Below are 14944 nucleotides of genomic sequence, written 5' to 3' on the forward strand. Positions count from 1 at the left end.
ATTCTAACGTGAGCGTCTCCTAAGCGGGGCCGCCTCAGAAATCCTGCCGCGCCACGAAGGGCCCTTCCTCTCCCCAAGTTGTTTAATTCTATGCACTTTGAAAGTGAGATTGTGCGTTTTAATGGAGGCGATAAGAGGAGGGGGAGGCCCTATGCATTGTGAACACAGCCTTTTGAATCTATTTTTGCATGAATGATCCATGCCTCGGCCTCGCTTTGCATTAGTTTGTACCTCCATGGGCCTGTTGGGCCTTTTCCTTTTTTGCTGAGAAGATATTTCTGGATAGGAGGTGAACGTTATTTAATGTAATTTAAGAATGATATTACACTTTTCTTATTTCCATTCAAGAAGGTCATTGTTTGACAATAAATGCTGAAATTTCTGAAAAACACATGATGGAATTATATGTAATCATTCGTTTTGCACTTTTTGATTCTTTTATCTTCAAAAAATCTCATCTCATGTCTCATTAAGCGTAAAGATGTTGCACTTGTTAATTATGGACTGTATATGTCCTGTTTGTTTTATTATTTTTTTAGCATGAAATTTATGTTGCAAATTAAATTTTTGAACATCAAGGGTCTGCACAATTATAGTTGGTTCATCTTTTCTTTTTCTTTCTTTTATCCATCATATACAACGGCACCATGAACCCCAAAGAGAAAGACCAATCACTACAAAAGGCATGCGAGAAAGGGACTTTTCACATTACACAGCCTATTCAAGTCAATGTTTCTTCTTTTACAGAACACAACAAAACCCCGTTTTTTAAACCCAGAAAATTAGGATGATATTTAAGAAGAAAAAAAATCAGCAGGCTACTATGCATCACCAAAACTGATATTATTATTCTTTGGTGTTCCTGTAGTTCCAGTACAACAATGATACCAGCAAATAAATTACAATGTACAAAACAACATTTTTTTCCTTGTAATTAAAAACTACACAACATTCACAAGCATCAGTACAATTACATATACAAATCCTACAAGGCCAAAGCCTGTCAGTGTAGACATTTAGGGTCTCAAGGGACTTACTCGTACTCTTTAACAAGCATAACACTTGTGTACTTTTGCATAAAATATAGTCTTAAATAGTTCTTAAATATTACAAAATTCCATCCAAATACATGTATAAATCTGAAAAGGTAAAATAGAAACCCTTAAGACACTCAGATGTTTGCCTCCTCTTTTTTTTCGTCCTTATTGTTTTATCAAAGTTTGTACCACATCTTACAGAAATCAAATGGATGGAATAAAAAAAATCGTCTAAATCTTCTAAATGAAGTCCATCGACGTTTGCCATTGTGTGGCCATTGTCCGGGCTACAAGCGGCACCATTTGTTCTCCTTGTATGTTTGAAATATGACAGTGATTGATAGCAGGCCAGTTATTAAACTGTTTGGGGGGTTGATGGGAGGTCACTTGAAACCTGTCATCTCAGCACACCAGTTGAGACTCAAGCCACGCAGCTGATTAAACCCTGCATATTGCTCTACTAGAATAAGAAGAACCGCTGAAAGGTCCTACTGCGTTGGTCCTTTCACAATAAAACTACATTTCAGTTCTAGTGTTGTTATGTTTTAGCAGTTTTGATCTATATTTCAGGAAAGGTCAGGGGTCACCTTTGAAAAACAAAATTCTCCCTTATGTAGTGACAACGTGACCAACGTCCCCTTGTGGATCTACACACTGTAGCTGTGGCTCACTAAGTCTGACAGTCACGTGGTCGAAAACGGGATGCCGGTCCTCAGAGCATTGTCCTTGGGTCTGAGTGTCTGAAAGAGTCTTCATCCGAATCCGACGTTGGCACGTCGCTGGAGGGGGTGTGGAGGTGGTGGGGCCCCCCGCTGCCCTGGCACACGTACCACTCGTTGAGGTTGGTGACCTGAGGGGAGAGGTTCGCCGAGGTTCGGTTCCTGTGCGGCTCCGACGCGGGAGACAGGGGGTCCCCGAGCGGGTTCGTGGAGGATATGTAGGGGACGTTGGTGGTGGTGTTGTTGTTATTGTTGGCGGTGGGGGGCGGGGGGGACTTGCAGTGCACCTTCATGTGTTTCCGCAGCGAACTCGGGTGCGTGTAGGACTTGTCGCAGCCGCGCACCTTGCAGTAGTACGGCTTGTCGCTGGTGTGCACGTGGGAGTGCTTCTTCCGGTCGCTGCTGTTGGCAAATTTCCTGTCGCAGCCGTCAAACTCGCACTTGAAGGGTTTCTCTCCTGGAGGGGGGGGGGGGGGGGGGCAGAATTCATGTCACTCGCAAAGACCAAAATGGACGAGTTTACATTTAGTCTAAAAGCCGGAGCCGCAGTTCCCCGTACGCCACATTGAATACATCCAGGCGTGCGGCCCCGCAGCAGCCTGCGCACGCGCACGCACACACACACGTATGTGCAGTGGCAGCAGCCACCATTGCTGCAAACCCACTTGTTCCAAAGCCTTTTCCACCAACACGTCTAACATGCCTTTAGGCCTTCTGATTACACGCATGTTGGGGGGAGGGGAGGGGGGGGGGGGGGCTAAGCCGTTCATGTGTACCGTACCTCCACACACAGTCACTCCTAACTGGGACACATGCATCTCTTTTTGAATGAAGTTACATCCAGTGCATACTGAGTGTGTGTTCTCAAAGTGGAGTAGTGTTTTTTGGTAGATGGGATCGTGTGTTTCCCTCGGGTTTTTGCATCGTTCTGTGAGGTGTGGAGGCCCGTTGAAGCTGGTGGTTTAAGGACAAACAGAATCCGCAAAAAACACCACCGATCTCCGATCTGTGCAACGAACACAACACGAAAAGCAAACGCTCGTGCGCGTTGCGGGCTGCGTGTTTACTGACTTTCGTGAACTTTTCAGCCCCGTGCAGCTCCGGCCAATAATTACTCTTACTCTTGTTCTTGAATGTTCTCAGTGTGTAGATATCAAATACCGCGCGCACACACAAACACACACTATATAAACTCGCGCAGACGTCCCGTGCACGAGGATAATTACGGTTACGCGGGCTCTATTGCTCCCTTGCACGTATCCGTAAGCACGCTTTACACACAATATGCCCTGACCCTCCTCACGCAATGCATACCCGGCGTTTAAAGTCGTTTATATTTAAAGAAAGGAAATGAAATGCACGAGTGCGCATTTACGCGCGGACCCACTCCCCATTTGTTTAAGACATAAAAAGCAACACGAGGAGAGCATTGTAACGATCGCTTTGCCCCCCCCCCTCCCCAGATGGTTTCGAAGTACTGACCTGTGTGCGTCCTCTTGTGAATCTTTAAATTCTCCGACCTTGCAAACACTTTCCCGCAACCCGGGAAAGGACACGGGAAGGGCTTCTCCCCCGTGTGAACTCGGATGTGATTTATCAGTTTGTACTTCGCCTTGAAAGCCTTCCCTTCGCGCGGACATTCCTCCCAGAAGCAGACGTGGGAGCTCTGCTCCGGTCCGCCGACGTGCTCCACCGTGACGTGGTTCACCAGCTCGTGCATCGTGCTGTAGGTCTTGGAGCAGGGCTTCTTCTGACTCTGATCCTGGTCGATCCACTTGCAGATCAGCTCCTGCTTGATGGGCTGCCGCATGTATCTCAAAAACGCCCCCGCCGCTCCGTGAGGAGCAGACGCGATGTTCACATTGAGGTTCATGGAGTTGTAGTTGTGGAGGGAGGACGCTCCATAGTGCTCCGGCCTGTGCCCGAAGTGCTCCGGCCTGCCGTAGATGTCCCCCGGTATACCCAGGCGCATCTGCCCGTTGAGGGCATGGTGGTGGTGGTGGTGGGCACCTGGGGACGCCTGCTCGTGGAGTCCAGTGAAAAGCGAATGGGCCCCGCTCTCCGCGTGCCCGTAAGCACCTGTTGGCGAGATGAACATGCCATGGTGATGAGGGGAGGAGGCGGAACTATGCTGGTCGCCAAGTGCATGCATAGCAGAGGCTGAGAGTTCTCTCCTGAGGATGAAGTCCCTGCTGCTCGAGTAGCCTGAGTGGGGGTGAGCCACGGGGAAACCGACTGTGGTCTGGGCAGAAGTGAAGGACGCCGCGGTCTGCGCTTCGTGGTGGCTCTGAATGTGCTGAGACGGGCTAAGTTTGAGAGCATTTGTCTGTGCCATGTGCTCTGGTCCGAATGGAGTGAGTGCCACTCCGGGGTCGTTGCCCAGCTCCCCAGGGTGGAGGTGGGCATGGTGGGAGAGAGGGTGATGCCCCCCTAGCCCCGGGAAGCCTGTCATATTCTGATGAGGAAGGGGCTGAGTCGCTGCCAAATCCGCCAGTCTTAACGCCGGATTCCTCTTGCTTAAAGGGGGCTCCATAACTACACTGACAAGTCCATGCGCGCTCACCGCGATTGTTTCTCACCCCGCCGCGCTCTCTAAAACATTAGGAAAATATGTATATAAGGGACTCTATAAGTTCTTTTGTCCGGCTTCTAACTCTGCTTGCTCCCCTTTCCCACTCTGTCCTCGAGCGATTGGCAGAACACACAACAGTTGGAGGACACAGTGGGGAATACAGTTTAGAAATGGCACCGCGGGTATTGGACGGATTTCGGTGACTGGCAGTTAGGAGAACGAAGCGATTGGCTGTCGTTCAGCGCAGGGGCTCAGCAGGGTTCCGCCCCCTCACTCTCTTTATCGCGGTTGACTCCGAAAAGTTGTATTCACAAAGTTACCGGCAGATCGGTGTTGATGTTTTATATTTTTCATTTGCGCGGCTCTCTTTTTATGTGGTGTATGCAACTCAGTTCAGTGTCTTTGCATAGAAAGAGATGGGAGACGGGGGGGGGGGGGGGGGGGGGGGGGGGGGTTCACGAAGCCCGCTGCTGGTGGAGAGATGTATGTATGTGGTCAGTGTATAGATGTGGAGAGAGGACAACGACGGCAAGGGGGCACAACCTTCATTTTTTAAATTTTATTTAGCACGTGGATATGAAAAAATATATATAAATATATATAAATATATATATATATATATATATATATATATATATATATATATATATATATATATATATATATATATATATATATATATATATATATATATATATATAGCTCCCAGGACCTCACATGATTCGTCAGTGAAGTACAAAACAATAAAAATGCTTAATGCATGTTAACTAACTATTTATAATTATAACACATTTAGAATATCCTGAAATGGTTATTGGATATATGCCATACATTTATTTCAATCCTCAGATAAATATTTTATACTTGTTTGCTGTTATTATCATGAACTATTAATCATTCCTTAATAGTTGTTATTTTCCCTTTTGAATACTATTCCGTTCCCCCCAAATCACAGGAACAACATTAAAACTGCACATCAATCCAAAGAAGCGTCAGATGTAATTATGGGATGGCTGTCAGCACAATCGTACTAAAATGCTGAAGTTAGGAATCCCAATAAACACGTCTTAATTTCTTATTAGTTCAGCCCGTTTCTCATAGTAACCCAATAAAAGGAATCTCCTAAAAAAACGTAACTTAAATATGTTAGTGAAGGCCGACCTTAGGGTTTGTAGAATAAACTGAGAGGGTAGTATGTTAGCTATAATAAAGAGTCCTAAAAGGTGAAATGATTATTCATATTTATAATTCCCGGCATTATTTACCAACCATTTGGCATGTTGATTATAATTGAGGTTGGCAATAGCAACCCGTATTTAAGTTGCCCATTGGACGGATCACGCCATTGAAGAGTCCCGTGGACAGCGGGACGTGGATCTGTCATGATACGTCTTCATCCAGACACCTTTCCGATTGATCCGTGGGAGCTAGACTCCAAACTCCAAATCACCACGTGATCAGAGTTTGTGTAACTCGAAGGACAGTTGAGCAAAAAAAAAAAAAAAAAGAAAAAAAGTACAAGCTTCAAGTATATAATGAAAACTGCCCAGCTCGGGACCATGTTCTAATTGATTTCCACGGAGAGTCTATACATGTTATGGGGTCTGTTGCATGTGCTGCTCAGTGGGAAAAGCTGATTTATGAACGTGATTCACAACTGAGACAAATGCTTTGAGAAGGGGCTCTCTGGTAAAACTTCTGTGCAAATGATATTTCAGTACATCAAATAAATATATTAATGCAATTATATATGTAATGGCATATATATAAATAATATAAATTAGTTATAAAATATATAAATTAAATTAATACATAAAATGAAATTAATAAATTAATAAATCCTAATAATAAAAAGAATCATGTATTTATTAACAGTTAGATATATTTGGTCTATAAAGTGGATTGCTATGCCTGCTCCGGTTTATTGCTTAAGAACAGCTGCTCCTTTTTATTTGCACCATGACCCTTTATCATTAATAATTTAAAAGTCACCAAAAAACATGTGTAAATTCAATTTAAAAAAATGCCAGCTCCAATGAGAGCATTTGAAAACTCATAAAACACACGTGGATCAGTGGGTGTACTGTTTATGATTCGTTTAAATGGGGCCTTGTTTCATACGCATTAAATAAAACAACATATTAAATTAGACCCATAACCCGCACTGAATTAACAACAAGAATACCACTGTTGCTGCAAATAAACATGGTCTCTCTCTTGCTTTAATTGCGAGTGAGCATGGGCCCTTTTTAAAAATAAAGTTCCTGGTTTACATGCACCATATGAAATGAGCGGCAATGGGTCTGTCTCTCTCTCTGGAAGGACCAGGTTCGTTTTTATTGACTTATAGCATCTTTATAGCTTCTCTCTCCCTCCCTCCCTATCTCCCTCTGAAACAGAGACGCTTTGTCATAAACAGGGTTATTTTACCAAAAGAAGTCAAGAGTGCAACATATGTGGTCTTAACGGGTCATGGGTCAAACATCCATGAAACACAAGGTCACGGGAGCCACACAAGTAACCTTCCAGTGTGTCAACATATTGATATTGCCATGATAGCAGAAAGGAGGAATACGCCTTTGGCCCCTTAACTATAACGCACGCACGCACACGCACACGCACACCGGCAGTGCGCCTTCATGTGGTCGACGCTGTTGACTTTATCGATTAGCTCTGCATCATACTCAAAGCTGCAAGTTCAGATCCAAACATATTTCCCTGTAATGTAGGTTTAAAGATCTCAGTGTGTGTTGCTGATACTAGAACCTGTTGAAATGTGGGTGGGGGTCCTGGGGAGAGGGGGGGGGGGTCAATTGGCAGGACCCCCTTTCTTCTACAAGCCGAATCAGCCATTTCTATACCCGATAGATTTTTTTTCTTTTCTCATTCTTTTTTTTTTTTAAAGATTTTTCTTTTCTCTATATCCGGGGAAGGTTTAATCCAGAGAAATAAAGAGCTTCTTTTAGTGTCGGTAGACGTGACTTTGAACTTGGATCAGCTCTTGTGTTTCCTGCGGCGCGGGGTGCAATAGACTGGGAAGAATGGCACACACAACACCCCAGCCTGTCCCACTCCGACCTCAGAGACACACCGCGGAAAAAAAAGTTTGTAAACGTTCCTCTCTCCTTGTGATCTGCCACCAGTGAAGGAGGACCGGAGGACTGAGGCAGAGGAATCCCTGTCTGCTTTATGTGTGGAACGGGACAACTTGTGGGATTTTGGAGTTGGTGAAAATGTAAGTAAACTTCCTTTAACTTGCGCGTGAATGGGCAGTTGTGGTGCATGACCAAAGGTGCAATCTGTCTATCTGTCTCAATTTAAAGAGGGATTCGGTGCATAATGGAAAGTCGCCAACAAGTTAAGGTGCACGTTTTTGCTAGAGTGGCATCAAAATAGAAAAGAAAATAATACATATATATATATGTATAAACACACACACACATACCATATATATATACACACACACACAGATACTATATATATATATATATGGTATCTGTGTGTGTGCGCGTGTGTGTATGTGTGTACAGTCCGCGGTGGTTGTGTGCAGCCTCTCGTTTCCTGGGGGGGCTAGAACCCAACCCGTCCGCACAGACCCCATGCTCCTACACAGCGCCATAACATCTCATTCAATAACACTTCACATCCATCAAGGCTCGACCTCACAGGTCACTTAATGGTTATAACACGGAACCAAACGAAGCCCACCACCCAGAACATGCCACACGATTGCTGCGGTTGAACGCGAGAACCAGAACCCGCGCCGTGTGGAACCGTCATAAAAAAAAATAAGCGCTGGCGGTTAGTTCCGCCGAAGGCCAAGTTGTGGCTCCACATTGACTTCATATGGAACCACATGGGATTTTTTTTTTTCAGCTGCAATAAGATCGCGAGAGGTTTGTTCATATTTCAATGATACTTTGAACACCACCATGACGTAAGGACAGATCTTTAAAAACATATAGGTGGTGTGTTTTAATGGAGCGATTTATTACACCTTTACTATTATAACTGATTCATTAATAACCAGTTTTGTGTTTGTTTGTTTTTTTAAAAAAGGAAAACATTCGGAGGTGTTATATCATGTATCTGGTGTGTTCTTGCATTTTGAATGAATGGCTTGTTTTTTCATTTGCCAAGAGGATGTGTGTCACCCGTCAGAATATTCTAAGACTTATTAAAACGCTTTAATATGTACAACATCATGATGCTTCAGGGTAAGATGCCGCAAAATCAGTTGGCACTTTTTCTGCAGCCATACTGACGTACTCAACATCTTGTCCCTGATAGTACAATTGCAGAAATGATCATGGTTAGTTGATGACCACATACTTATTAACACGGCTGACATTTTTTTAAATGATTATGTCGAATTGTAAAACCAAAGTGACGACCTTATATTTAGGCTATATTTTATTACTACAACTTGGCACATATACTGGAAGCCAAACATGTTCCTCCTCTCTCTTGTCGTGATCCCTCCGTTTGTATATACACCCCCTCCATCTCCGCCTCCTCCTCCAAAAAAAAAAACTCTTCTAAAAGTAGGCGGTAATTATTAGTGGAAAAAATGGCGTTGCGCTATTAAATCGCCAGAGCGCGCGCTTCCATTGGAGGGGCACCTGGGATTGATGAGGCACGGCGGCCAATGAGAGCGCGAGGAGCGAATGAACGGGCTCCAGTTTAAAGGGGGCGGAAGAGGAGGTAGAGCCAGTCCACGGAGAAACAGGGACCCTCCGCGAGAAACGCACGCGAGCCCGGACAAATAAATTCCTCGCCCCCTGAAAGTCGGAACGGCGTTTTTCCCTGAGATGCTCCAGCCGCTCTCACTCTGTGCGCGCAGTGGACACCCAGTAAGATAATTATTTCATTCTTCGATTGCAAGAATAGGGGGTGTTTTTTTGTGTGAGGGGGGGGGGGGCGTTGTAGAAGGCACCCAACTGCCGCAGTCTAGAGAAGAGGACACGGGCAAACTCTTCACTTCGTTTGGATTTTTTTTTTAAAGCACAAGTTAAAGAAGTAGATCCGATTATCTTTTTCTCCCCCCCCCTTCCTTCTCCTTCTCCTCGCGAGCGGAGCGCGGTTTTAAATCACGCCTGATATGATGTTCCCAAGGTTTGGAAGTTGAATCTGCTCACCAGCATTCGATTGTGTCCTCGTAACTTATTTGCCGTACAGCCCTCATTTGTTTCAAACCACCACCACCAACAACAACAACCAAAAAAAAAAACCTGAAATAATGCTACTGGATGCTGGTCACCAGTTCCCCGGACTGGGCTCCTTCGCCAGGCATCACTCGGCGAGCGAGATGCAGGACAGAGACTTGAGTTTGTCTCAGAACAGCTTCGTGGACTCCGCGCACATGGGCGCGTTTAAGCTGAACCACGACCTCTCCCCTGGACAGAGCTCTGCCTTCACGAGCCAGGCGCCGGGCTACCCCGCCGCGGCTCTCGGGGCTCACGCCGCGCACGTCACGTCGTACGCGAGCTCGCCTTTCAACTCCACCAGGGACTTTCTCTTTCGCAGTCGCGGCTTCGCCGAGTCCTCTCCGGCGAGCGGCCAACACGCTATTTTCGGCCCCGCGGCGGGGTCCCTGCATCACTCCCACACAGACACTCAGGGCCACATTCTGTTTCCGGGGATCCACGAGCAGCACGGGTCCCACGGGTCCCCGAACGTCCTCAACGGGCAAATGAGGCTCGGACTACCCGGGGAGGTTTTCGGACGCTCCGAGCAGTACCACCAGGTCTCCAGCCCGAGGACAGACCCGTACTCGGCGGCACAGCTGCACAACCAGTACGGCTCCATGAATATGAACATGGGGATGAACATGGCAGCCCACCACCACCCCGGTGCCTTTTTCCGCTACATGCGTCAGCAGTGCATCAAGCAGGAGCTCATCTGCAAGTGGATTGACCCCGAGCAGCTCAGCAACCCGAAGAAGAGCTGTAACAAAACTTTTAGCACGATGCACGAGCTGGTCACGCACGTCTCCGTGGAGCACGTCGGCGGACCGGAGCAGACCAACCACGTCTGCTTCTGGGAGGACTGCGTCCGGGAGAGCAAGCCGTTCAAGGCGAAATACAAGCTGGTGAACCACATTCGGGTGCACACCGGGGAGAAGCCGTTCCCGTGTCCCTTTCCCGGCTGCGGGAAGGTGTTCGCGCGGTCGGAAAACTTGAAGATACACAAGAGAACGCACACAGGTAAATATTAGTTCATAATGTAATGGCCTTTTCCCCCCTTGTTCTTCTTTTTTGAGACTGATTTATTTTACCGAGTAAAACGATTGGCTGCCGGTAAGCCGGAATGCGCGTTTATTCCCGTGTTGTAAACAGCGCGCCTTGCCAAGGCAAACACGAATTAAGATCTAATTATCAGCGACTATTTCAGGCTGCCAAAGTCGATAGTATTCGGAGGAACGGACCGAGTAGATTTAGCAGCACATCCCAGAGAAAGAGATAAATAATTAGTTGAGGAGGGACATTGCACCGGCGCATTTTTTTTCAGAATCTCTACAAATTTGCTAAATGATTACAGCGGGTCTGTCGATGTTGTACAGTTTTTGTGGGGGGTGAAAAATAAAATAAAAACTGGGTCAAAGGGGACAGTGGGAGCGCGTCGCGTGCAGACAGGCTGGTGTAGTGAATCACATCAGTTACGCTACGCGTCCCAACACCTTTTAGTTCAATTTTCTACCCCCTTTAGTTACATTTTTACGCGCAATTTCTCTAAACGATTAAGTCGTTGTTTTGGGAGAGTTGTTCGCGGGGGACATGTTTTTTGTCCTTCATAGATCAGATATCAGAAATAAAGGTGCAGGACGGGAGGCCGTTACCGGCCCTGTTTGCGCGTTTTCCTGGATTTATTTTTCTTGGGGGAAATACTGCCATGAAATCGGCCAGGTGCTAATTAGATTTTTATTGTCTCCCAGGCAAATGGTTCGCCTTCTGTAGGGCCCACTGAGGACGGCCATAGCACCCCCCCCCCTCACACACACATACACCATTCACTCTACAACCCCCTTCCAAATCACTATGCGCATTATTTATGAAGCCCCCCTACTCCGACTCATCTCTGATCTGTTCTCTGAAACAGCCTTAAACTTTGAATTTCGCGTGTGTGTGTGTGTGTGTGGGGGGGGGGGGAGCTGCTTTAAAACCTCCATTGCAGTGAATTTACACTAAACCTCAATGTTGTTTTTCACCATTTGTGCGCATCCACTGAGTTGCACACGGCTCCTCGTGGTTACTCACTGAGCCAGAGGTCTTCCTCTGTGAAGTAACAAAAAAAAATTCTGACATTTTTTTTCTTCTTCTTTTTCCTGTAGGGGAGAAGCCGTTCCAGTGTGAGTTTGAAGGCTGCGACAGAAGGTTTGCAAACAGCAGCGACCGAAAGAAACACATGCACGTGCACACGTCGGACAAGCCTTACCTGTGCAAAATGTGCGACAAGTCCTACACGCACCCCAGCTCTCTACGGAAACACATGAAGGTAAATATTCAGCATCAAGCAGTGTGTATTCGATTAATATATTGTGCATCATTCATTGTCATCTCAATTATTTTCCCCTGATGCCTGATTGTAAATACTTATTTTTTCTAAAAAAAGGTCCACGAAGCCTCCCCACAACCATCAGACTCCTCGCCAGCAGCCAGCTCCGGCTACGAGTCCTCCACACCTCCAGGCCTAGTGTCTCCAACCACCGAGACCCAGAGCAACACCACCCTGTCCCCGGCCTCGGTGGTGCACAACACCACCAGCCACAGTGGCCTATCCTCCAATTTCAGTGAATGGTATGTGTAGGACTGAGGCCCGAACCAAGCGACACACACTCACTTCACAGCACTGGACCACTCGGCAGGAGATTTGGGACACGTGCACTAAAAGGGGCACACAAATTTCTTTATTTTAATATTTTTTTCACCAGGGAAGATGAGGATTATCAACAGAGGAAAATATGTATAATAGTGAAGGTGTATTTCCTATTGTAAATAATTACTAAAAGCCCACTTTCCCCATCGGTTGTGATAGTTTGTCAGTCTTCGGTGTATCGATGTTCCTTCAATGGTAGCTATTTCTCTAACTGGACTTTTAGTGCACATATTACAATAAAAAAAATGTATTATAATGTTGACTATTGTGATCTTAAGGCAAATTGATTGTACTCTACTAAACATCTATAAACTGGAACGAGTGCCAAAGTTAACATTTAACTCCAACAGACCACAATATTACGCTTGTGAATGTATATTTTTTAGTTTGCTGGGCTTTGACTTGTGATGTTTTGTGCTTTGCAAGTTTGAATTGTGAAATACTATCTGGAGGATTGTGAGGAAAATAAACGTTGTGCCGTTCAATTTTCTGTAATTACACACCCTTCCTTTTGTAAATATCAACTGCCATATTTATCCATTTGTAATTAAATTATGGTATTTACTTGCTACAGATGAAACAGTATTTATAAAAGAATGTTTCTTTACTATAAATAATTGCGAGCTAAACATGGGCAGTTGTTTCGTTATGTGCTTTTGTTCAAAGTTTTAAGAGGTGTTTCCTTCCTTATTGTGACAAGAATTTTACTGCATACAAATATAATAAACGGTGTTGCAAGTGCTATATTTTCCCTTTTGACTTTTTCCCACACTTTCTGGTTTGCTAGCTCAATGGGTTCTATTTATTGTTTGGGAGGCTTTAAGTTTAGTTTTGGGAATCTCAGAAAAATTTCTTCTTGATTCTTCCCCTCATATTAAAGGACATTGTGTTGTCTTGCCAAGCCTTCGTACAGGGCCGTATAAAATGTGGCTGTTGTGGGACAAAATATAAATGCAAACAAAGCGAGACATTTGGGGGAAGTCAGGACCAGTCATTTTTAAAAATACCTTTTTAATTTAAACATATCTTTACTCTTCCTTTAGAGAAAATAACTACTTCTCACCTGAATCATTCAACTAAAATGATATCTAGCTCCCGAGTTCATTTGAAAACATTCCCCCCCCCCCCCCCCCCACCCCACACACACACACACACTTCACTGCACAGGAGCTGATCAACTTGAACTTGACTGTGCTTCTTGCAGAGAGCTTCTTCATGCTCTGGCTTGCAGCCTGTGGGGGCCTTTCCTGCCGCCCCCTTCCCTTCATTTATATGGTTTTTAAAAGACTATTCTTCAGACGTTGCTTGTTTGACATTTTCTGCATTTTGGGTAAAGATTCAGATTTCTGCCAGCGATCAGATCCGGAGGCTCTTTGCAGAATGAACAGTGCGATCCGAGGCAGCCTGAAGGCTTCGTGCTGCAGGCCGACTGTTGGCCCTCTGTCCGTGTCACGGAGCTGCTGCAGGACCGCAGGCTGCACCGCTGTCTCCCATTTACGCGCCGCGTAATGGAGCATCAGACAGTGATCTCAACTCAACTCAGGTAGAACCTCTGTGAAAACTCACGTTTTGATTTCGTTAAAAAAAAAACACGGTCAATTAGTTCGCTGGATTTTAAGCTTTTGGATCTGATAAAAAGGGCACGTTTTTGTAGACCGAAGGTACTGAGTTGAGTTTATCTCAGGGTGAGATATTGGTTTATATTCAGCTCGTAATTTGCTTCCTAACGGCGGCCGGCCCCAGTGACCTCTCCGGCGGAGGAAGGTGTGACCTGTGGGGAGTCGGAAAGGTCAGCGCCACACGGTGCGCCGATGCCGCTTCCTGTTCGGCTCCAGCTGCGCCGATATTGATCCACGGAGGAGGAAGTTTTTTTTTTTTCTTTCTCCTTCTTATTTACTTGTCATAGTTCATTGTACATTAGACTACTGTACGGAGACTATCAGAGCCCCCACTAACACGCAGGCCATGGAGTCACGCTTGGACTAGAAACATCTAAGAGGTCTAAATTCAGTGAGCATTTGCAACCGCTCTGCATGAGTGTGGAAGGGGGGGGGTATTTGCCAAAAATGTCCATTCTAATGAAAGGGATATTTTCTATATGAAATAATACCATATTTTAGACGTTAAACAACGTTCATGTGTCCCTTTACTATTTGAACGACCCAAATATTAGTGTCTCTCTCCAGCATCACGGCCTTGCTTCAATAAGATAAAGAGCCGTTTTGCAGGGATTCATAACGCAGATGAATCTAACAGTTTATTAGCAGTTTATTTATAGCAGCACATCGGGGGAATTTATTGCGGCGCCGGCAAATAAATCTCCGAATGAAAACAAAATATATATATTCAATTGTTATAATTCACACAACTTTAACTATACCCACTACACGCCAGTGGGGATGAGAGCTGCGCCCCCGCTGGTGTGTGTGTGTGTGTGTGTGTCAGAGAGAGAAAGAGAGAGAGACATAGAGACACAGAGAGGCGCAGACCTGTGAGGTGGACACAGTGTTTTTTAATCACACACGTCACAGTTGACAAAGCGGTCTGCTCTGCTTTTGTGGTCGTGGTCCGTGGAACCAGCTCAACCCTTTGTGGTGTCAGCTGTGCCGGTTTGAGGGAGAGGAGGCAGCGCACAGCCCTGCGGTCGGAGGCCTCCGGGGAACTGGAGGAAATCGGTGCCGCTTTGCGCGCTGTGGAGCCCCCCCACGTGTTGGTGTGCTACCCGCAGCACCTGTCGGTCC

At 45.7% G+C, this 14944-nt stretch overlaps 2 protein-coding genes across 2 annotated transcripts; one reads left to right on the forward strand and one right to left on the reverse strand.

Moving 5' to 3' along the window:
- Positions 1-41: 41 nt before the first annotated feature.
- Positions 42-4557, reverse strand: zic5 (zic family member 5 (odd-paired homolog, Drosophila)). Its single transcript, XM_037488360.2, has 2 exons — positions 3239-4557; positions 42-2213 (listed from the first exon to the last, which is right to left on the reverse strand). Exons 1-2 carry the CDS (start codon positions 4287-4289, stop codon positions 1750-1752), a joined length of 1515 nt encoding a protein of 504 aa, XP_037344257.2. The 5' UTR covers positions 4290-4557; the 3' UTR covers positions 42-1749.
- Positions 4558-8871: 4314 nt separating this feature from the next.
- zic2a (zic family member 2 (odd-paired homolog, Drosophila), a) lies at positions 8872-12944 on the forward strand. Its single transcript, XM_037488361.2, has 3 exons — positions 8872-10534; positions 11659-11822; positions 11940-12944. Exons 1-3 carry the CDS (start codon positions 9568-9570, stop codon positions 12132-12134), a joined length of 1326 nt encoding a protein of 441 aa, XP_037344258.2. The 5' UTR covers positions 8872-9567; the 3' UTR covers positions 12135-12944.
- Positions 12945-14944: the final 2000 nt, after the last annotated feature.

The sequence above is a fragment of the Pungitius pungitius genome, chromosome 10 (assembly GCF_949316345.1).
Source record: "Pungitius pungitius chromosome 10, fPunPun2.1, whole genome shotgun sequence".
Taxonomy (NCBI): Eukaryota; Metazoa; Chordata; class Actinopteri; order Perciformes; family Gasterosteidae; genus Pungitius; species Pungitius pungitius.

What these genes read in the sequence shown, in the direction of transcription:
- zic5 (XM_037488360.2), bottom strand. Translation starts at nt 4,289, where the DNA reads ATGGAGCCCCCTTTAAGCAAGAGGAATCCGGCGTTAAGACTGGCGGAT. An exon ending in TCACAAGAGGACGCACACAG is followed by an intron (nt 2,214 to 3,238) that starts GTCAGTACTTCG and finishes CCCCCCCTCCAG; the next exon opens with GAGAGAAACCCTTCAAGTGC.
- zic2a (XM_037488361.2), top strand. Translation starts at nt 9,568, where the DNA reads ATGCTACTGGATGCTGGTCACCAGTTCCCCGGACTGGGCTCCTTCGCC. An exon ending in ACACAAGAGAACGCACACAG is followed by an intron (nt 10,535 to 11,658) that starts GTAAATATTAGT and finishes TTTTTCCTGTAG; the next exon opens with GGGAGAAGCCGTTCCAGTGT. An exon ending in CTCTACGGAAACACATGAAG is followed by an intron (nt 11,823 to 11,939) that starts GTAAATATTCAG and finishes TTCTAAAAAAAG; the next exon opens with GTCCACGAAGCCTCCCCACA.